This window comes from Myotis nattereri (genome assembly GCF_964212035.1).
Source record: "Myotis nattereri genome assembly, chromosome: 9".
Classification (NCBI taxonomy): Eukaryota; Metazoa; Chordata; class Mammalia; order Chiroptera; family Vespertilionidae; genus Myotis; species Myotis nattereri.
Window position 1 is genome coordinate 25,193,042 of NC_138084.1, and position 24,334 is coordinate 25,217,375.

A 24,334-nucleotide genomic window follows, 5' to 3' on the forward strand; every position below is an offset into this window, starting at 1 on the left:
ATATATTCATTAAAATAATACTGCCTTTCAAAAAACATGAAAAAAAAAAAGATGGACTAACCCCGTAAAGAAGATATTACTGAATAATTTTGTATTTCAGATTATTTGATAAAATTGTTTTGGATAAGACAATATGTCTACACATTATTTTTCAATTTTGAGTCCTTAGATATCTGCATTCGACTTTGTGCTTTCTTACACTTTCCAGCACAGTATAGACTACTACTGAAACAAAATGAAAGTTTTTAGATGTTACGATCTTCAAATGGCTTTATTAATAGTTTAATTTACCTTACCTTACCTTAGACAATCTTTTCTTGGATTCAGAATCATCTTTGGGAACAAAATCTTTAATTAGCCGAGATCGGTCATAATTAGCATGTTCTGATTCATCCAGGTAATCCTTATCTTTTCCTAGGCCTAGAAAAGAGACAAAGACCATTAAATCCATTTTTTAACATTTTTCTCTCTCTTTACATGGACTAATCTTTCTTTGTTTTTCCCCCCAAATTTTCCCAAGGCTCAGCCAAGTATAATTTTCTTATGACCCATCCATTTAATAAGTAAACAAAAAAATTAATAACATGAGACCTCACCTGTTAGTGGATTAATACCGACACTAAAGTAACTTTCATAAGAATTAAATGCATTTCTGCTACTAAATGCACTTAAACTTTTTAAAAATAAAATTAGAATTATGCAAATTTGATTGGACACCAAGTCTCTTCAACCTGAAGGTAGAGATATTTTGTAAGAATTCAATATCAAAATATATTTTATACAAATATAGATATTTGTAAGAATTCAAGATTCCTAAGCAGGTGTTGCTCCAAAGGGTCAACACTCTAACCATACAGCCACACAGGCCATGGCGCCAGGTACTGCTGATTCTAGGCTACAGGCAAAGTCTCTGTCCTCGGAAAACAGAGTGAGAAAAATAAGTCACATGAGCTCAGGTAATACTTAAGTATTATGAATAAAAATAAATCAAGATTAGGACAGAAAATGAAGCTCATATGAAATCTCTTCCTATCAGGGCTCTGGGAGAGGAAAAAGGTTATTATGAACAAGGAACAAAAGATGTTAGGATTGGCGGCAGCATTCACTGTTAGTAAAAGGAAGCATTAGGAAATGTCCTAGAGAGGCCCTGCCCAGGTACCTGGGCCTCAGAAGCCATAGTAAGGAGTTTATATTTTAAATGTTATAGGAAATAGGGAGGGATTTGAATTGAGAAAGATATTTAATTTCTTTTTTATTAAAGACTCCTATAACTGATATCAGGAGGTAAGAGTTGGAGCAGAGACCAATTAGGGGGTTTTACACTACTCCGCCCAGAGATGTGCAGACTGGACCGAGGTGTAGTAGTGAGCACAGCACTTGTAGCAGAAAGTGGTGCAGGGTCAGATTCTGAATATAATTTCAGAACTGAGCCCAGAGAACTTATTTAACAACTGAAAAGATTTACAGTGACTGTAAGACTGTCAAAACTGGAAAAACAATATGTTCTTTCAGTACAATATTCTTATTTCTATAATTATTAAAAAGATTGGCAACATTAGTAGAAAGTTCTTTTTATACCATATTAATAAGAAACACTGTTGGAAAAAAGTAACAAAAGTTGGTGGAAATTATCTAAGATTGTAGAACAAAAGCAAAATCACCAAATACTCATTTGACTACAACTGTTTTAAGAAGGTCAATGAAGACTCCACCATGCTAAACTATTATGATAATAGAAAACAACAGTGCCTTAACTGTCTAATATAAACCACTTCCTGAGGGAGTTGATTTATAACATTTGCAAAATGTTGATTTCACAAGATTTGACATACTTATATTTTGGTTCGTTGGACTCAAATTATGTTGGTCTTAATAAGCCCTATTTATTTTATTTCAAAGTTATCTGATTTTACAGCACCACAGATATGGGCAGAATTAATTACCTCTTAATATGAATTGCTCCGTCCTGCATACTAACAAGAAAAAAGGGTGGATGATAGTACCAGGGTCCTAGGATTGATGAACAGGATTATTGCCACACAGGATTTCAGGATGATTATCACATGGATTAGCACTTTCCAAAATGACTGTGTGTGTATGTGTGTGTGTGTGTGACAGTGTGTGTCTTTGTGTCTGTGTGGTTGGGGGCACAGAGTGAAGTGGTGCCTGGCTTCATGACCTGCTCTATGAAAAGAATTAAAGGCTCAGAGGTGGCAATAAAAAGAATGAAAAACAAAAACAAAAACAAAACAAACCAACAACGACCAAACAACAAAAGTCTAAATCTATCAATCTGATTAGCTTTTTAAAATCAATGATGTCCGATGTATATTTAGCATGTTACCCCCCTCCCAATCTTGCACAGCTCCCATCCTGATACTTATGATCATCTTGCAGAGCTAGTGTTCTATGGACATCACTAAGCACTTTTCACCTTAGAGGCCTCTGTTCCTATTGTGGTGATGAAGAGAGAAGGCAAAGGATTAAAACTTCCTGAGTTGGAATCTCAGTTCTCCATTGGCTAGCTATGACATTTGGCAAGTTATTTTATCTCTTAATGAATCAGGTTCCTCATCTGTAAAAACAGGCTGATAATACTACCTGACCCAAATCATTGTTATGAGAATTGAGATAAAGCAGGTAGAAAGTTCTGCAGTAAGAGTAGAGTAAATTATTGTTATTCCAATCTGCCATTTGGGTGATAAGAGGAACAGCTGCTTTGTGAAGATATCTTTGAGCTCAGCAGACTTTGGTGTTGAAAGATAAGCCTAATTGCTGCCTAAAGCAATAAAACTCTAGGATGATGTGCTATGCCTGTTCATTTAATTCAGAAATCTTGCAAAGTATGGATAATGAATCCCAATTTACAAATGAAATTACTGAGGCCCAGAGAGGTTAATGATACGCCACAGCCACACAGCTAGTAGGTACAAGAATGGAGATTTGATCAAAGTCTGGGTGGGAAAGCAGCATTGCATCTATATTACACTAAAAGTCCTGTTGGATAAGTTGAAGTGGAAATTTCCAGCCTTGAACCAATAAACTGTTAATATTCCTTCCTCTATAACTCCAATGTTGAACAATGAGAAATATCAATTCTCAGTGACCACACACAGTTCACTCTGCCACAGCATTGATATTCTCAGGGGCAGTTCAAAATAGCTCACTGTAAGAAAGAAAAGGCATTACTTAGATGCATCAGTCAGGTTCCAAAAATTATATCAGAGCCTGTTAGTACTTGGAAATTCCCATGCATTAGCCAACCCAATGCTAGAAGTTAATAGTCTGAACTCCAAACGAAAAATTAGAGAATGTAACTGTTGAATTTAAAAGTGATGTTTTATTCAATTACACTCATGTTTTATTTAATTACACTCTTGTTATAGTTGATGCCATTTTGCTTGACCTCTTCTTAAAGATGACTTTTAAATACAAGTTATACATATGACTCTAAAATAGCATTTCCCATCCAGGTGTTATATCCAGATGGATTTCTAGAATACTTGGTGATATACTACCATCAGCCAGAGCTTCATTCTCACTTTCATTATGAAGGCCAACACCTCATGTGTACATGTTTTAAATCCTTAAGGAGCTGTGATGTTTCTCTAAATTGAATAAATGATAGAATGATGCTGGGAAATGCCAAAATATTGAGTATGAGGTACAATGCCGGGAGAGATATAAATACAAGTCAAGTGTGTCAAACGATTGAGATATATTGAACAAAGAAGAAAAAAAAACATGGTGATAGGGCATCCAATTATATTAAACATTTAGAGAAAATTTTAATATTTGTGATAGCAAGCTGTTAAAAACAAGAAGTATGGAATGAAATAGACAGGTTTGCATGATTAAAGTTACAGGTTATTAACTACTACTAATTTGGGAGAATTATTAGTGAAAAGTGATGTGCAAACTCTACCACCTATATGGATATTCTGGACAAATAACTAGCACTACTAACCTCTTTCAGAATTAATTACTATAGAAAAGACCTTTGTACTCTGAATGTATTTGTTTTGATGAAATTTTATTTTTGACATTGTATATGAGATGGATCTGCTGGTGACTGTCTTCCTTTAATTAGGGAAGTTAATAAGCCAGCACTGTTTCTATGCCACACACACAAAAACAGTATCATAAGAAACACAAGTAATCTGCAGTCATTCAGAATGCTGATATAAATAACCCAGATCATCATTAAAACAATTATAAACAAGTATCTTAACAATGTACTCAGAGAGAAACCAAGGTACAAATCTTAGGCTACATATTATTTAATATTTATGTGGGGAATAGTTAGGAGTATGGCTACTGACTGCATACCCAAAGCATTTAAAACCGATTCTCTGGAGGTGGGACCCAGGGAGTTTTAAAAGCTCCTGACTCTAATGTGGAGCCAGGGTAGAGAACCGCTGATGTAGGCAACAGAGCTGGGTCACCAGTGTGTTCACTAATGAGAACTCAGAGCTTAATGTCTGCAGGTTATACATAAATTCACTTCGAGGTTATAAGTATTGGATTAAATTATTATCACTTTTTGATAAATTCTGGCTTTATTTGGGTTTAATTTATAATTAGGAAAAGCCCCAGTTCAAAGGCATTGATCACAGGCAATTCCAGCAAGCCAACAGATTTAAATGTAAATCTTGCTCAAAGAAAATATAGGTACCAAACTTATGGACCTATAGAGAATATTTTATGGACTTGAACCCAAAGGAAAGGGAGGTAAAAGGAAAAATAAATGAATGGGACTGGGTAAAACTGAAGAGCTTCTGCACAGCAAAAGAAATGGACAATAAAACAAACAAATAGTCAACCAGATGGGAGATGCTATTTGCAAACAGTAGCTCCAACAAAGGTTTAATTTTCAAAAACATATAAAGAACTCATAAAACTCAATACCAAACAAACAATCCAATCAAAAAGTGGGCAGAGAGCCTGAAAATACACTTTTTCCAAGAAGACATACAAACAGCCAATGGATATATAAAAAGATGTTCAACCTCATGAGCAGTTAGGAGAATGCAAATTAAAACTACAATGAGATACCACCTTACACGTGGTAGAGTGGCCATTATCAACAAGACAAGCAATAACAAGTGTTGGAGAGGTTGTGGAAAAAAGGGAACCCTCATTCACTGCTGGTGGGAAGATAGACTGGTACAACCACTATGAAATCAGTCTGGCAACTCCTCAAAAAATTAAGAATAGAGCTACCCCACTCCTGGGTAGATACCCAAAAAACTCAAAATCATTTATGCAAAGATACAAGCACCCCCCCTATGTTTATTGCAGCATTATTCACAGTGGCCAAAACATGGAAACAACCAAAGTGCCCTGTGATAGAGGACTGGATAAAGAAGATTTACATAATGGAATACTACTCAGCCATAGGAAAGGATAAAATAGCATCATTTAAAACAACATGGATGGACCTTGAGAACATTATGCTAAGTGAAATAAGTCAGACAGAAAAATCTAAGAACCATATGATTTTACTCATATGTGCGGTATAATACTGAAACATATGAACACAAACAGCAGTGTCGTGGTTGCCTGAGGGAGGTGGGTGGTGGGAGAAGGGGATCCTAATATGAGGTGACAGGAGAGGATTTTACTTTCGGTGGTGGGCACACAGTACTATAATATACAGATTTTGTAACTTAGAAATCCACACACGTACCCTATATGTTCATGTTGAGCAACGTCACTCCAATACATTTAATTTAAAAAATAATAACAAAAACTTTGCATGAAAACAGAGAAAGGCCAAAGAGGAAGTTGAGTAAACTTGTCACTGCTATAGGAAAAATAAATAGAAAATTAGATTGCCTATGAATGGAGGGTCAGAATCGATAGAACCTTTCAGTATCAATATTATTCCAAGTACTAGGTGACTAAAAACTAGTTTTACATTTCATCTTTTGAAAACTATTCATAGAAATGTATTCTATTTTGACTGGTATTCCATTTGGCAGGTTTGAACCCTGGCCCCATCCAGGATGAGTACAAGAGGCAACCTGTAACCAATCAATGTGTCCCTCTATTCTCTCTCTCTCTCTCTCTCTCTCTCTCTCTCTCTCTCTCTCTCGTCCCTCCCTCCATTCCACTCTCTCTAAAACTCAATGGAAAAAAATCCCAAGTAGGGATTAACAACAACAACAGAAAGTGAAGACTTTCAGTTTCTAAGATATCTCCATGTATCCAGAACTCCGAGTCAGCCTTCCAGTTCTTTTATTCTTACGTGTAAATAGGCAATCAAAGACCAGAAATTTTGGAAAATTCTACAGCCTAAAAGAGAATGACTAATTTAACTAAGCATAAGAACTGATTCTTAGAAAAACAGACTAAAATTTAAGAAGCAAAGAAAAACTTAAGATAATCACAAATGGTACTAGAGAGATTAGGGATGTTGTATTTAAAAAATAAGATAGCATTCTCTGAAAATGTTCCATTCTAAGAATAAAAAAAAAAACTCTTGGAAATTAAATAACAAAATTATTTTATCCCCACCTATATATACACAGATGAAAAGACATTTGGAAGAAAGATTTAGGGAATCTCCCAGAACCAAGACAGAAGTCAAGACCACAAGATAAAAGATGTTTAACTTTTAATTGGACTTCCAGAAAGAGAGGAAGAAACAAACAAATGGTCATAAATTGTGGAAAAATTATACAGAAGTTGAAAGGAGGTAGGAGACAAACTAAAAGAACTACAATCTCTAGGGCAGGTTGAATTAAAACACAAATGTGCACACACACATACACTGAAATATTAGGTTGTAGAGTTTTAACACAAAAAGAGAGCCCAGCTGGTGTGGCTCAGTGGTTGAGCATTGACTTTTGATTCCAGGTCAGGTCACATGCCCCGGTTGCAGGTTCAACCCCAGTAGGGAGCATGTAAGAGGCAGCTGATCAATGATTCTCTTCCTCTCTCATTGTTGATGTTTCTATCTCTCTCTCTCCCTCTCCCTCCCTCTCTGAAATAAATTATCTATCTATCTATCTATCTATCTATCTATCTATCTAGGACCGATGCACAAAATTTGTGCATGGGTAGGGTCCCTAGGACTGGCTGGTGATCAGGGCCGATCTGTGGGGAGACTGACGGGGCGGTCAGGGGGGCCCTCGCTGGCATCCGCCTTGGCTGGCCTGGGGCCTGTGGGCTGGGGGCAGCTCCTTCATTGGGCGCCTGTCCTCTGGTGGTCAGTGGGCATCATAGCAACCGGTCATTCCACCATTTAGTCAATTTGCATTTTAGGCTTTTATTATATAGGATATATATATATGATAAAAACGTACAGAGAGAAAAAATATCAATTGCAAAGGAATAAGAATCAGCAGAAACAACAGAAGTTAGATGACAGTGAATTAGTCTCCAAATTGAAGAAAAATAATTTTTAATCTAAAATTTTATGACCAAATACCAATCAATAGTAAGAGCAAACAAGTCATTTCAGATATACAATAACTTAGGAAATTTTCACATTAATCAACTTTCAAAGATAGTTGTTTAAGGATTTACCTTGAAAAAAAAATAAAAGAAGAATGGAAACTAACAAAGAATAAGTGTGACATTAGAAACCTGGAATTATTCAGTAGTCCAATGAAACATCAGTGGAACCAAGAATTTCTTAAAAAAGAATGAGATGAAATATATAAAAACAAGAAACTGAAACATGATAAAAGTATTTAGAAAAAGATGTATTTTTGTTCTCCCAAGGAGACAAAATATCACATAATCTAGGAAAATAAAACTACCAAAAGCTTGTGGTATAAACAATGAAGTAAGTATAATGTGTGATTTTGACTATTTGATGGACGGTTTGATAGGGGAGTCTATGTGACCTTGATTCTAGGAATACTCAGAAGACCGGGGTGCTGGTAGCTTGGCACTGTAGCAAAGGAAGCGATACTGCATCTGCAGAAAGCATTCTTTTTACCGTTGTAATGTATTTGCCAAGTGAGGAGTTAAGATAGTGTTGAAATGTGATAGAGTATGATGTAAAGGTGCAACTAAACTATTTAAAGTTACAAATTTAGTCAGTAGAGAGGTTTTAAATTTAAAATGGCAATATAACTATGAAAAATTAAAAGGTTATACAAATGAGCTAAACCTTCATCTAACACAACAGAAAATCAACAACAGATAATGCTAGACATAGTAATATAAATGTACTCATTCATAGAAACGTTCAAGAAATTTTCCAATGAATAATAGCAGAAAATATTTATTATTTTTTCAGTTATAGGACTGTTGTTCATTACAAGTTTTCAAATATTATTTGACTGTCACACTGCATATAAAACACCTTAGTAATTTAACCTCAGAATATTCCACATACCCAACAAAATATTAAAGACCAAACACGAATATTTTTATCTAAAAAAATAATGTTCTAGGTTTGAAGAAGACAGCTTACCTTAGAGATGGGGGAAAGATTAAGGAAATATTAGCAATCAACTCACCTAAGCAAAAATCACTGAGGTCAGCAAAAGAGCATTTAAGCACAGAGTCTTTTTTATCTTCCTCAGGGTTAACTGGAAAAAAAAATTGAGAAATTAAAACAAAGTAATAGAATGACCACAGTGACTGATATCTGATGATAGCCAAACATAAATAATTTTTAGTTACTGAGCTGAAATTAGGTAAAATTACACTCAGTAAGGGAAACAAACATCTGTACTATAGTTTATAATACATTTATCCTCTGAACAATTAGCCGTTTTCCTTATTGGACATGGATTGTAAGAATACCATTTATTAATAGATAGTGATTTCACAGTATTATTGAAAAGATAATCTTGGTATTTGCAAGTTATCCAAAGGAAGAAGCAACCTTAAGAAAGTATAAGGAAATACAGTTTAATAAGACACAAGCCTTTTAGAAAGGGATGGGAAAATAAAAATACACCCTACCCACTGAAGGACATGGTAGCCTGGTTGTATTTTGACTCCTGACTCCTGTGAACATAATGATGTGCCTCAGACAGGCAGATCTATGTGTAGAAAGGGCAGCCACAAAGCCTGTTTAATGTGGCATCTGGCTGGCGATTCCCTATATTTCAGCCCTTCTATTATGTAAGGCTTCAGTGCCAACATTTGGTTGGCAACACTTGTCCAACCACATGTTCATACAACCAAATCCTCACTGCTTATTGTCAATATTATTTAAAGTCTTTGGTCTTTTTAGGAAATTAAATTAATTATTGATGACATACTCTACTCAATTTCTGTTTTCTGTTTATAAATTTTCACCAGGAATGGTAATGAGCCAACAATTCAGATGAGCTGGTCTGTCTTTCCCTGAAAACAGCAAGGGCTAGGTCTAGGTTTGCATGGGGTTGGTTACCTTCAAGGCAAAACAGAATTGAAAACACATCTGGCTAACAAAGGCCTTTCCTCTAACTGGCATGGGGTACTGTTCTTCCTATGCCAGCCTCCTCCTAAAGAGCTTTATAAATACTAGTGAAATGGATGAAGAAATGAGAAAATAGATGGTTTGGGAGAACAAATAACATAGTCTTCACAATTTGAATAAGAAAATAGGGCTCACCTTGCTCTGTTTTGTCAGCGGAGATTGAGGTCACAGAAGTGTGAGCCGGAGGTTCACTCTCAGTGGAATGGAAGAGTGAGGTGGACTGGCTCAGGCTCTTTGAGTAGGCAAAGCTCTGGGCCAGGCAAGGCAGCGACCTCCGAGAAGGTTTTAAGGGAGTTTCTTTTGCTATCTCACTCTTGCTTATATTCATACCTAAAAATCCAAGTATGTGAGTGTTAGCAACAAGAAATAATTGGAAGAGGTCAACAAGTAATTTCAATTCTTGTGAAGGCTGCTTCTGGAAAGGACTTTGAAATAACACCATTTAGGAATGAAAATGAAGTGAATTCGTTTTGTTTGTATTTTGCCAGGCAAAACGTTTAGAGGTTTTTGCCAAATAGTTCTGAGAAATAAACGGTTCCTCATTCAGTTTAGCCTCTCACCATGTTTAAAGGTTCTGTATAAAAGAAATGAACGTTTAAATTCACTTAGGGAGTTATGAGAACAATGATTTGGATAGTCTTTGGGTAAATCAACTAACCATTTACGTTTTCAAGCAGAAAATACATAAAACCTAATTCATAAACATTAAAATTACCTTTAATACTCAGAGCCCTTCTTTCTAAACCCTACCTAGCCTCCCTTAAACACATGCATCCACATTAATGGTGACTAATGGTAATGAAGAAGCTGGAGTTAGCATGGTGTAGTACAAAAACTGGCCAGCAGGTAGAGATCAAGAGAGCATTTCTGTGCTCAGTGTGACAGTCCCTCCCTCCCCTCATGCAGAGAGAGCTGATTTGCTAGAAGAATGCCACTCCAGAGGACTCTGACTCCATAAGGGGAAGCCCAGTAATTGTATGCTATAGCAAAGAAAGCTCACCTCAGATGGGAAATGAAACTGGGAATGGATAAGAAATTTATGAATCTAGCAACTGACAGAACTGCATGTTAAAGCTACAGCTACTAGATTCCAAAGCCTATGAACTTCCCAGAAAACTCCATGGCTCCTCATGAACCCCGATCTCAGATGGTTTGTTATTATTGTTTGTCTTGGTATAAATATCACACAAATTTTAAGCAGAGTGCTCTGAAAGTAGAAACCACAGAGCTAAAGCAAACCTCAGAGCCTCTGATAATTCTATATCTGTAGTCTTGGTGAACTGTGGAATATATTTGATGAAAAAGGAATATGTGCTGCTTGGTACCTATCAACAGGAAATGTCTACCCATCATGTATCAAACTGTATTTCTTCTATTTTAAACTGCCCTATAAAATAACAGATATGAATAATAATCTGCTATGAGGTAACAATGTGTGTAACTGAGTTACACAAAATGAGTATCAATCAATATTTTAATATTGCTTTTTATTCATTCAGTTTTCCATTATTTATTTAATAATTTCAAAATCTTTTTGAGTTCTTTCTCTGAGCCAGGCCTTAACTCAGTATTGGGAGTAAAATGGTGCTCACTCAGAGGGGAAACAGATACATAAAAGCAGACCTTTATATTAAAAGCCATTAAAATAATATGCATAGGCCATTACAAAATCATCTGAGAGGAACTTCTAATCCAGATGGTGGTACAGGTGTAGTCTTATCAGTGAAGGTCATCTGAACTGATTCTTTTGGGGATATTTCTTCTCCTGAGTTTTTACTATTGATAATCATTGGGTTTAACACATTTTCTTCAAAGGAATGTATACACAGGAAGAAATTCTATAGAAAATTCTTCATAAACACATAAATGCTAAAATTATGTCAAATGAACACAAAGAAAATTGAGAACATAATGTTGAAGATGAAATCTCATTAATGCAAATGTAGTTTTCTCATCCTCTGAACTATTGTTTCCAAAGTTATTATACTGATCATCAAACTGAAAGTCAGATATCCTGTGTTCAAAAGAGTACACGTTTCTTTTCCAAGTTCCCCATCAACTGCCATCACATTCTTCTTGGCATAACCAGCAGTTCTGTTCTTTGCTTGGTGTGATTAACATTAACTTCCCCAGAACAAATTCAGCCTTTTTTTTTTTTCTATATTCCAAAGTTCCATTTCTCTTCTTATATGGCTTTACATGGTACCTTTAAATAATACTTGATATCTACCCATTTGAAGCTAATAACTAGAAAGCAGATCAAGGTAACGTTAGGTGGGTAAGCATATGAATTCTTGAGTTCAAAGATAAACCTGTAGAACTGGCAGAAAATGTGTCATTCCCTATATTTAGAACAGATTTTTCTAAAGAACAATTAGTACCACTTCCAACTGTTCTAAGAGCACTTCATAAATGCTCAGAAAATTAAAAGAATTTAATAAAATGATGATTTCACTTGGGTATACAAAAAGATCCAAGAGGTATGATTGCAAATAATATATTTTCTAGAAATGCATTCGCATAAGACATTAAAAGAGAAAAGACTGCTATTCATGATACTGTATATAGAGAATTCTAAAGATTTTACCAAAAACTTCTAGAACTGATAAATGAATTTAGTTATGTAGCAGGATACAAAATAAATATCCAGAAATAAGTTGCATTTATGTACATCAATTATAAACTATCATAAAGAGAAACTAATAAGGCAATTCCCATTTACAAATACATAAAAAACAGCCTTGGAATAAATTTAACCGTGGATGTAAAAGACTTGTACTCAAAAAATTACAAGACACTAAAGAAAGAAACTAAAGAAAATACAGATAAGTGGAAACAAATACCCTGTACATACCCAAAGCAATCAATAGATTCAATGCAATACCTCTCAAGATACCAATGGTGTATTTTACAGATCTGGAAAAAAAATATTCCAAAATTTTATATGAAGTATAAAAGACCCCAAATAGCCACCTCAATCTTGAGAAAGAAGAACAAAATTGGAGGAATCAAGCTTCCTGATATCAAAATATACTACAAGGCCATATTAATCAAAACAGCATTATTCTTACATTAAAAAAAAACCAAAAAAACAGACATAAAGATTAATGGAACAGAATAGAAAGCCCAGAAAAAAAGCCCATGCCTTCATGGTCAATTAATATTTGACAGAGGAGACAAGAACATACAATGGAGTAAAATTAGTCTATTCAATAAATGGAGTGAGGGAAATTGGAGAGATACATTGAAAAAATGAAACTAGATTATTTTCTTATACCATACACAAGAATAAACTAAAAATGGATTAAAGTCTTAATGTTAGACTCAAAACCATAAACATTCTAGAAGAAAACATAGGCAGTAAGATCTTGGTCATTTCTTGGAGCAACATTTTTTCTGATATATCGCCTCAGGCGAGGGAAACAAAAGACAATTACATCACCTTTGTGCTTAGAGGAATGTAGCCACTGCCAAACCACAGACTGGCATGGAGGGAGTCAGGGAAATAAAATACCCCAACTTCTCTTTTGTCAACTTCTGGCCTGCTGTTGCTGTCTCCCACTGGTTCAATTTAAACAGTGGCGAGAGGCCCTGTAACCCCCTGGTTGTTGGTGCCCATAGATACAGGATTTGGAGGGACAGGCAGAAATTATCCACTACACATGAAAGATGTGTAACTGCAATGGCGATTTCAGCATAATCTTTGGATGCAGAAAGCCACAGACACACTTTTTTTTTAACCACTAGAGAATAAAATTAAATGTTTTGGTCATAAACTGTAAGTATTCTAAGATGCTTATAAATTAATATGGGAAAAGCAACATGATGTTAAAATACTTTTGAGTTTGCTTGCTATGTACATGACTCTATGCAGGAGGCAAAGGTACATAAAACACATTCAGCCTTTAAATAAGTAACTAGCAAAATCAAAATTTATCTCATGTAATTAAAAATATATTGGGATAAATAAGAAAAGCTCTAAGTTTAATGGAAGACAGAATACTGTAAGAAAGGCACAACATTATGAAGGGGTTTGTAAATTGGTGAAAATACATTTTAAAGGTCCTGAAGATGACATAAGTGCCCTCATGTTTACTTGTATCTTTGTTTCCTGTTTTCTAAGTCACATACAGTATGCAAATAAACACTCACAAATGAAATGCAATTGATTTTTGTTTATTGATATTATAATAAGTGAACTTACAAACAGTTTATCAGTTCCAGGAACAGTTTTGTAGATTCTTTGATATTTTCCACATAAACTATCATATTGTCTGCAAAGAAAGGTAGCATAATTTCTTACTGTTTAATTTAATACCTTTTATTTTTTTCTATCTTCATTTAATATTCTAGGATTTCCAAAACAGTATTGAGTAGGGGTGGTGAGATCAGTCCTTCCTAGTTCCTGATTTTAGAGGGAAACGTTCTCTCATGATGAAGATGATGTTAGCTGTAAGTATTTTACAAATGCCCTATTTCAGCCGTGGGCAAACTATGGCCCGCGGGCCGGAACCGGCCCGTTTGAAGTGAATAAAACTAAAAAAAAAAAAAGACCGTACCCTTTTATGTAATGATGTTTACTTTGAATTTATATTAGTTCACACAAACACCCCATCCATGCTTTTGTTCCGGCCCTCCGGTCCAGTTTAAGAACCCATTGTGGCCCTCGAGTCAAAAAGTTTGCCCACCCCTGCCTATGTCATATGGAGAAATTTCCTTTCTATTCTTAGGTTACTAAAGGTGATGGATATTGAATGTTCTTTTCTGCCTCTAGTGATATACTATGTAGTTTTCTTATCAACTCTGTTAGTGTGGTAAATTATAATAAATGATTTTTGAGTGCTGAACCAACCTTTCATTCCTAGGTGATATTTGATATATTTAGTTCTCACAAACAAAGCTTTAATTATGACTATTTAACAGTAAGAAAACTAAAGTTAACTAACTTAAGGACATTCAGCCCAACTACTAAGAAACCTATGAATTGAACTCAAGACCATGGGATCTCCAAGCTATGTTCCACTTACTACATAGCACCTCTCTTTCACAGATATGCAAAAAGAAGTATTTTGATGGTCTCCAGGGCAACCACAAAGCCTTTCTCTTCCTATTGAAAGGGAAAATAAGACATTTTTTTTTTTTTTGGTGGTGGGGCGGGGGGGGGGTGGTGAGCTAGCTATCTGAATCTGTGCCAGTAACCTACATTCTGATGCACACTCTGGCTAGCCAATAATTAACTCCATTCTTATCTGTGATGCCTGTCCTGCCTTGCAGATCCTGTTTCCAAGAATACTTCCATTTTACAGAGGCCATCAACCATGAACCATATGCAACCCCAGAGGGGGTTGGCAGTGCTGGCACTAGACAGGCCAAGACTCTGAGTGTAATCTCACTTCCCCCATCCCAACTCACGGAGGGCTGCAAAGCCCGCGAAAAGTCCAGAAGCCTGATCCATATTTGGGGGACAAAGAAACTAAGGGTATAAAGGGAAAGCTTCGTCTATATTCATTGTTCAGGATTTGGAGACTGACTCCCCTTAGTCACAGCACTAGTGCATCTGCAGTAAAGGCTACTTTTCTGAATACCCTCTGAGTGCCCAGCTGATTAATCTCCTGCGCTGCCTGACAGCTTTTCTGCAACACTATATTCCACGTCCAAGGTAAAAAGGCTCTGGTAAGCTTTTAGGAAATGGATACTTTTGTTCCATTCAAGCAGAGCCCAGTTCAGCAGAGCCAATATTTTCACCTAGAATTTTTCAGCCAAGGCCCTAGTTAGATAAGACCCAAACAACAAAATGCTGTTATTTTGCCAGAATGTGTCTTCTATACATTTCTTTCTCATGAAAGAAATAGTTAAGATTTGAAAATACATCTCCTGGGTCTCAACTAAATCTTTGTTTTAACACAAGAAATTCTTACAAATCTTCAGGAATTCTATGCTCACAATATTTGTCTAGTTCAGCAGCATTATTGGAACTTATCTACTGAAGAGACATCAGATCATTCAAATAATGTCTTAGGGATAACAAAAAAGTTTTTATACACATCTATACATATTTTTATATAAGAAAACTAGTTTGAATAATCTTTTCAAGATATTATTACAGGATCTAGGGCTAGGGCAGTTACTACATAAAATGGAAATCAATAGGAAAACAATTGCTAACCTACATAAAATCAATGCTGATCACTTTAATCATTATAACAGAAGGAAATATAAGACTAAGTCATTTAATTCAGTCAAAGTCTAATGTCAAAAACCTCCAGGGAGTTTTATCGCCTCCTAATTTTCTTTTAAAAGCTACCTGATTATAAATGTTCTAATCTTGTCACCATAGAATGAATTATGTATTCAAAATTGACAGACATTGTAGAAAAGAATGATTTCAAAGTCACTCACGTTGTGCAGAGATTTAACATCCAGTTCAAAGATAAAGAAAAAGAGAACATGTGCCTTTATTTCACTGTTTTCCAAGTAATCACGAGTCCTTGATAGGTTTTCTTCCAAAGTGCCACACAAAGGAACAAAAAATGCCCTAGAATTTTCTTTTCTATTCCTTGGAAAGAAAATGAGCTGGTGGATAAAGAAGAGCCACTTTTTGCAATGAGAACAATGAAAAGTAAAGAAATGCAAAGTTGAACAAATTCAAAAGGAGTCCACTAGCTGTTCTGTCTCCTTTAGCAGAAGCTATACCCATCATTCCTGATTCAGATATACATTTTCAGTGAAAGTTTCTTTCTCTCTGTTTAGCTCAGTGACTGGATTACAGGCCCTTTGCAGTCAAAGAGGCAGCAGTGGTCAAACAGATGACTCTGAATTCAGTGTAGGTCACAAACTGAGTTCTGGGTACAGCACAGAAACTCTGAGTGTAGCATCTTCAGTTAGGCTCCACAAGGCCTTTCTGAGTACACACTGTTAGGCAAAGGAATAAGTTAAAAAGGAATAAGATCTTCTAGAAATTCCTATCAGATCAAGCCTAGGGTATGTTTCCATATACCAACTGGTACAGTGGCCTTAGCACAGTTCTAGGAATATCCAAGAGCTTCTAAAGAGATTCTAAGTATACCTGGAAATATAAAGGCCTTAAAGTAACTTGTATGACTTCCAAACACACACACACACACACACACACACACACACACACACACGTCTCTTCTCTCATACCTACCCCAAATATTATTTGGCCCTGACAGGGGCAGAAATAGAATATTGGGGACCAGCTAAAATTTTAAGAAATATTAATCATGCTCTATTAATCGTGTTTGTTTCATTCTGATTACAGAACGCACATTCTAACCTGGCTGGGAGCTCACTTGGAAATGCAGCCCATCCTTCCCATTTGGAGCTGCCTATTATCATGGAAAGATTAACAACCTTGTTTCAGAAACCGGATTTGCCAGCCTTTTGAAGACCCCCAGCCTTTGCAAACTTGCAGACTTTTGCAAATCTCCAGCCCCCATTACCTGTAAACTGCCCATTTGACATACCTTTTACCTACTTTCCCATCTGATCTTTGTCCTTCTACCCAATATAAGCAGCTGGCTTATGGTGGGGTGCAGAACAGATTTTTGTGGATGACCTGCTCATCTCCCATACTGCTGGCAGTATTAGAATAAATGCTCATAATGATTCAACCCTGTCTCTGCTTAACTGGCTCAAGTAGTGACAGGCAGCATGGACCCATTGATTGTCCAGTTACAATCAGTCTGGCTCTGCCTTGTTACCTGTGGCTACTTCTTTATGACCACAAATGTGTATAGTGGGGTTAGAAGTGTGGTTTCAGAATGAAAGAAACCACTCCTCTAAATCATAAACAATTTTCCCCAAATCAAAACAAATTGGCTGGAGCATAATAGTGATCAACAATTCTGAGGAAGTGCACTGCACATTATTAAGAAGAAGAAAAAAAATCCCAAATCATGGGATTATTCCAACATTGAATTTCTATTAATTTCCAAATTCTGGACCATTTCAGTTCCAATATTGTAATTGTCCATGGTTAACCTCAGTAGTTAACTTTTGTCATGCTGTTTCTAAAAGGAATCTGGAGGCCAAAATTGCTTCTACTTATTTTCGTCTCCACTTTAACCTATTTTCAAATTAAACCTCTTCTACTGTAAAGCTTCCAGTAAATGTAAAAGTATTTGAGCTGGAGCCATTGTGGGTAAATTCTCTCCATCAACTCAGTCCCTTTGTTCTGTTTTTAAAGGAAATAACAACAACAATTTAAAGATCTGAAAGGGGTATATAAGTACGGTATATGACAATAGTGCTTCTCCCTAAAGTAAGAAGTTAGTTTCATATTTATTTTAAATGACATTTAAACTGGTTAAAACAATATTTTTTTCCTGAAAAAATAGACAGTAATTATACTGAAATTGCAAATATTAGACAACTTCTAGGAGTTACATTTAAGCCACCTTCAGATAATAGTTTTACCCAAAATGCATGGCATATTTGCCTTGAAATATTCTTATTTAGGGATTTAAAAAAATACACTGTACAATTTAATTATTACCTTTAGTTAAAAAAATTGAAGGAATGTTTTCAGTAAAGTACCTATGGTAAAGACAGTCTGGGATGAGAGGATGACAATTTGCAAATAGGTGTGATTCAACCAGACACAACTTCTTTTATTTCCTCTTCCTGTTTTTATGAGCACCTTGGGAAACATAGTGCCAAAGCAGGACTCATCACTGATGAGTGAATATAGCTCATGGCTGCCATGGGATCATAGAGTGAATTAAGAATGTTCTTTCCATTCTCATTGGAAGGCACACAAGTAAAATATTCTGTCTTATGAATCTCTTTAAAAAGGACTCCTGGTTGCCGAAACCGGTTTGGCTCAGTGGATAGAGCGTCGGCCTGCGGACTGAAGGGTCCCAGGTTCGATTCCGGTCAAGGGCATGTACCTGGGTTGCGGGCATATCCCCAGTGGGGGATGTGCAGGAGGCAGCTGATCGATGTTTCTCTCTCATCGATGTTTCCGACTCTCTGTCTCTCTCCTTTCCTCTCTGTAAAAAATCAATAAAATATATTTAAAAAAAAAAAAGGACTCCTGGTGTCTGGAGCAGTAGTGACTGCCTACAACATTCATTTTCAGAAATATAGGGAGATTTTTCTGACTCCATGGATGACATTAGAGGTAAATAAGGAGCAAAATGGACCAGGTTTTAAGTTCAGATTAAAGAGGAATGTGGCCAAAACCGGTTTGGCTCAATGGATAGAGCATCGGCTTGCGGACTGAAAGGTCCCAGGTTCGATTCCGGTCAAGGGCATGTACCTGAGTTGCGGGTACCTCCCCAGTGGGAGATGTGCTGGAGACAGCTGATTGATGTTTCTCTCTCATTGATGTTTCTAACTCTCTATCTCTCTCCCTTCCTCTCTGTAAAAAGTCAATAAAAATATATTTAAAAAAAAAAAAAAAGAGGAATGTGGTTCTGTGCTCCTGTTGGTTAATATACCCAATAGCGCATCCATAAGTATCCCTGCATTTATATAATCTGCATTTATTCTGCCCTTAAAAGTAAAGTCTCTTTCTTCTGAATATTAATAGCACTTAATCTGTTTAATGAATAATGGTACATTATAATTTGTGTGAGCAAGCTATAACTCTTCCATTGGACTCGGCCCCTTGAGCTCAGGGACCATAGATTATTCATTTCCTGCATAGTAGCATGCTCAGTGTTTTACATTTAAGGGGCAACTTGAAGTATTATACAGATTTCAGTACACCAAGGGACAGTCATACCCCTTAAAATACATCTTCACAGGCCCTAGCCAGTTTCGCTCAGTGTATAGTGTTCACAGAAATCATTGAACTGCTGTTCCAAACTAGATTTGTATTTCTTTAAATCCAATGAGATCTTCACAATAACTTCCATCTCTGTAACTATTTTAAAAATTTAAATTATAATTTAAGGAAATATATGTTTTTGAGATTATATTAAATCAATAGATATATACATATAATTTATTTAATTGTTTTCTAATTAATACACTTCCAATTTTCAGGATCAACCACTTACCATATTGGGAAGTGTCCACTTCACTTCCTATCTTGAAAAATTACTTGATAACGCCCATCTATTGCTTTTTGCATCTAAGATAATAAGTCTTTGGAATGTCAGAATAATCCATTTTTAACCGACCCTCAGAGTACACTCACAGCACCACACCTCAGAACCCCCCATTGTTATCTTTTACCCCAAACACCATCTCTATGTATTGTAAATGTTAAGTGTTAACTATTCTATACCCATCAATGTAAAAGAGGTATTCTTCTCTCCTTTTCACTCTTTATCCAATCTCAGAGATTTCCTGCTTTGCTTTCTCCCGCCTCCCAAATCTACCACCAGTGGATTTCATGTAATCCCCTTTACATCATAACTGGACAATCAATGGGTCCAGGCTTCCTGTCACTCACTACTTAAGCCAATTAAGCAGAGACAGGGTTGAATCCTATATGAGCATTTATTCCAATACTGCTGGCAGTATGGGAGAGCAGCAGTTCATCCACAAAAATCTGCTCTGCCCTCCACCAAAAACCAGCTGCTTATATTGGGTAGAAGGACAAAGATTACATGGGGAAGTAGGCAAAAAGGTATACCAAATGGGCAGTTCACAGGTAATGCAGCCTGGATATTTGCAAAGGCCTGTGGATATGCTAAGGGCTGGGGGTCTGGTTTCTGCAACAAAGTTGTTAATCTTTCCATGATAATAGGCAGCAACTGGATGGAGAGGATAGGATGCATTCCGAGGTGAGTTCCCAAGTCCCACGTGCAACTCCCAGTCTGTTAGAATTGTGCCTTCAATAATTAGAACAGAACAATCACGTTTAACAGAGCATGATTAACATTTCTTACAATTCTAGCTGGTCCCCAATATTCTATTTCTACCTCTATCAACATCTCCTCGTTTGATTGTAATGTATATTTAGTAAACTGCAAAACTGCCATTCTCTGGAGCATTTTCACAATCTGTTGAGATTTTGTTTCCCTGAAATTGTTGTCAATTTGGCTCAAATAAACTCATAAAAAAATCTCTACAGGTTTTGACATATTTTTATGTTGACAGTATATTTGAAACTCTCAGATATATATATCTTTGGTCAAGGTCCATATATTATGCAACATAAATATGCTAAAATTTGTTATAAGTGATTTTTGTTTCAAAATGTTTTTCAGAATTGTTTTACATTTTCAGAACACCAAAAATAAATGAGTGTTTTTCAGAATAATCTCTTTCTTTTGCATGCTGTCATTTTTTTTTAATGCCCTGTACACATGGACTTGCCTTATGTCTGTGCTGGCATACATGATCAGTTGAGTGCTTCCTTAGAATTAAAATTTGAATATGAAAGTGCCCCAGCAATCCACTGTAAGCTCATAAGCAGTAAAAAGCAGAAACTACTTCTCCTGATGACCTTGCATATTAAAGTTTTTTTAACTGTTGGATTAATGCCCCAGATTAAGAGCACAAAGGCAAAATAATATCTACTTTGCAGAATTACTATTTGTAGAAACATAGACCTTACCACCAGGGTGTCATTGTGGCAATAAGTACAAAAGCAATAAAGATAAGGAAGTTATTGAACCTCTATGTGGTTAGCAGAATTGTATGCATTTTTAAGCCTTCCTAAATATTATGTGTTTTATCATGAGTTTGGCCTTTGCAGACTACAAGAAGTAAATAATTTAAATCCAGAAGACAATATAACATATCTCAGATTCCAGGAAGGCAGTTGATACCATGAAGAGGAGAAACACAAAAGAAGAGCCTAAGAAAAATGTCTTATTTCCAGGGTGGTAAGGGCAGAATAAAACATGTCAGGTAAACCCATTAAAAATAGGGGGTCAAATATTTGGTGATGGAAGATTTGACTCAGGGTGGTGGGCATACAATGCAATATACAGATGATATATCATAGAACTGTGCACATGAAACCTATATAATCTTATTAACCAACTAGAGGCCAAGTGCATGAAATCCATGCAAAGGTAGGGTCTCTAGCAGCTGCTGGCTGCTGGCTAGGGCCTTCCTCTGTTCCATGCCACCCCCTGGTAGTCAGCGCATGTCATAGCAAGCGATCAAACTCCTGTTAGGTTGAACTCCCAAGGGGACACTTTGTGTATTGGGATTTTATATATAGAGACTAGAGGCCTGGTGTACAAAAATTTGTGCACTAAGGGGAGTCCCTCAGCCTGGCATGTGCCCTCTCATAGTCTGGGACCCCTCAGGGGATGACCACCTGCTGGCTTAGGCCCGCTCCCCAGGGGATTGGCCCTAAGCTGGCAATCAGACATCCCTCTGGCATCCCGGGAGCCCTCCGGGGATGACCACTTGACAGCGGGGAGCAGGCCTAAGCTGCAGTCAGACATCCTTAGTGCTGCTGAGGAGGCGGGAGAGGCTCCCACCATCACCGCTGTACTGGCAGCCGTCAGCCTAGCTTGTGGCTGAGTAGAGCTACCCCTGTGGGAGCACACTGACCACCAGGGGACAGCGCCTGCATTGAGTGTCTGCCCCCTGATGGTCAATGTGTGTCATAGTGACCAGTCATTCCCAGTCATTCTGCTGTTAGGGTCAATTTGCATATTACCCTTTTATTATATAGGATAGAGGCCTGTGCTCAGGTGGGGCCTGGATGGTTTGCCCTGAAGGGTGTCCCAGATCAGGGTGGGGGTCCCACTGGGGTGCCTGGCCAGCCTGGGTGAGGGGCTGAGGGCCATTTGCAGAGTGGCCACACCCCCTTCAGGGTGGGGGTCCCTGCTGGAGTGCCTCAGCAGCCTGGGTGAGGGGCTGATGGCTGTTTGCAGGCTGGCCACACCCCCTTCAGGGTGGGGGTCCCTGCTGGAGTGCCTCAGCAGCTTGGGTGAGGGGCTGAAGGCTGTTTGCAGGTTGGCCACAGCCCCTTCAGGGTGTGGGTCCCCACTGGGGTGCCTGGCCAGCCTGAGTGAGTGGCTGATGGCTGTTTGCAGGCTGGCCACAGCCCGTTCAGGGTAGTGGTCCCCCCTCGGGTGCCTGACCAGTCTGGGTGAGGGGCTGATGGTTGTTTGCAGGCTGGCCACAGCCCCTTCAGGGTGGGGGTCCCTGCTGGGGTGCCTGGCCAGCCTGGGTGAGGGGCTGATGGCTGTTTTCAAGCTGGCCAAGCCCCCCAGCGGGGATCCTCACCCCATGAGGGTGTGGCCAGCCTGGGTGAGGGGCTGATGGCTGTTTGCAGGTTGGCCATGGCCCCCAGCCATTCAAGCTTCCAGTGGAGGTTGGCTGGAAACAGGTATCTGGGATTTATTTATCTTCAATAATTGAAACTTTGTTGCCTTGAGCAGAGGCCACAGCCTGCCAGGGCAGGCGGGAAGCTTGGCTTCCTCCATCACCGGGGCAACCAAGCCTCCGCTTGCTCCAGCTCCATGGCTGCCAGCCACCATCTTGGTTGGGTTAATTTGCATATAGTTGCTCTGATTGGCTGGTGGGTGTGGCTTGGGCATAGCAAAGGTGCGGTCAATTTGCATGTTTCTCTTTTATTAGATTAGATATCATCCCAAAAACATATATATGATGTGTTTGGGTTATGAGGACAGGAGAGAAAGGGGAAGGACTGAATCCATTAAAAAATCTACAAAAGTAAAGGGCTCCACTCAAAGATGAATGACAACAAAAGGAAATAACCTTGTTGCGAGTTTGATATCTCTAGAAAATCTAAGCACTTTACATCTACTTCATTTAAATATAACAATCACTCTGAACACTATTTTTATCTCATTTGCAAATGAAGAACCAAAGATCCCTGAAGAAATAATTTGCCTAAAATTAAAACTGCTTGTAAATGGTGAAGCCTATAATTGAGCTCCATTTGCATCTGAGGCCTGGGCTCCAGCATTAAATGCCTCTCAGGAGGACAAAAGAAAGTGCAGGCACTAAGGGTGGCTGTAGCACATGGAGAGGAGAGAACTTGGTTGAATGATGCAGATAATTAGGGGGCGGAAAGTCATGCTGTGGTTTTACTTTATGCTCTTAGTGTATTTTATGGGAGGGAACTGAAGCCTCTTAAATGAAGGGGGTGTTGCTTTAGAAAGGTTATTTTGGTGAGGGTGCTCTGTCATTAAAACCACCTTCACTAAGGTCCTGTTTTCAAAGGGAAATGACCCTAAGGGAAGTAATATCTACAGTTTAAGACTTTAGTGCAAAAAGACTCACTGAAGCTCACAGAAAGAGACTGGTGGATGGAAGAAGGTAAAACTGGGCTCCAGAGGAGAGCATAGAAAGCAACTGGACACAGTTTTTTCTCTACAGATTTTGAGTTCTTCCAAGTAACTGTCTGGATTGGACAAATCTTAGCTGGAGGAATGTACACATACCTTACATTCTCAACTCTATGATTTTGCCTTTACCAATCCATCTCCCTGGAATGGCCTCTTTCCCTCCTGTACCCCACCACCTACCCAAATTCTAGTCATCTTTCTAGGCTGAGCTCAAAAGTCACCACATTCATGAAACCAATCCTTTCTAATTAGTTCACTTCAGTTTCTTAATGATACATTGGTTATTTGTGATTCATTCTCTCTCTCTCTCTCTCTCTCTCTCTCTCTCTCTCTCTCTCTCTCTCTCTCTCTCTCATTTTTCCTTCCAAAGGCTGATGAATAGGATACATCAGGGTACACAAGTCTTAGGATAATCCACACAAAGAGCATCCCTGGGGTTCTGCAGGGCACATCCTTCCTGGCTCTCTGAGGAAGGCGTACCTCTCTACCAAACAATGAAAGCTTTACTTATGTTTCATTCATGCCTTACCCAGTCACTTTCTCGTAGTCCCAATAACAGTCATCCATGATGCAATACACCACATGATCTTACTTGAAAATCAATTAGAATTATAAATTATATCAGGTATACAAAAATAATAGGATA

General features: G+C 37.6%; 1 protein-coding gene across 1 annotated transcript in view; it reads right to left on the reverse strand.

Moving 5' to 3' along the window:
• Window positions 1-24,334, reverse strand: part of ANO3 (anoctamin 3) — a 198,283-nt gene that overhangs the window by 138,459 nt on the left and 35,490 nt on the right. Inside the window, exons 2-4 of the mRNA XM_081098522.1 lie at window positions 9,566-9,760; window positions 8,478-8,549; window positions 302-420 (exon numbers count right to left, since the gene is read on the reverse strand). Coding sequence (XP_080954648.1) covers window positions 302-420; window positions 8,478-8,549; window positions 9,566-9,760 — 386 coding nt within the window. The remainder of the gene's footprint in view (window positions 1-301; window positions 421-8,477; window positions 8,550-9,565; window positions 9,761-24,334) is intronic.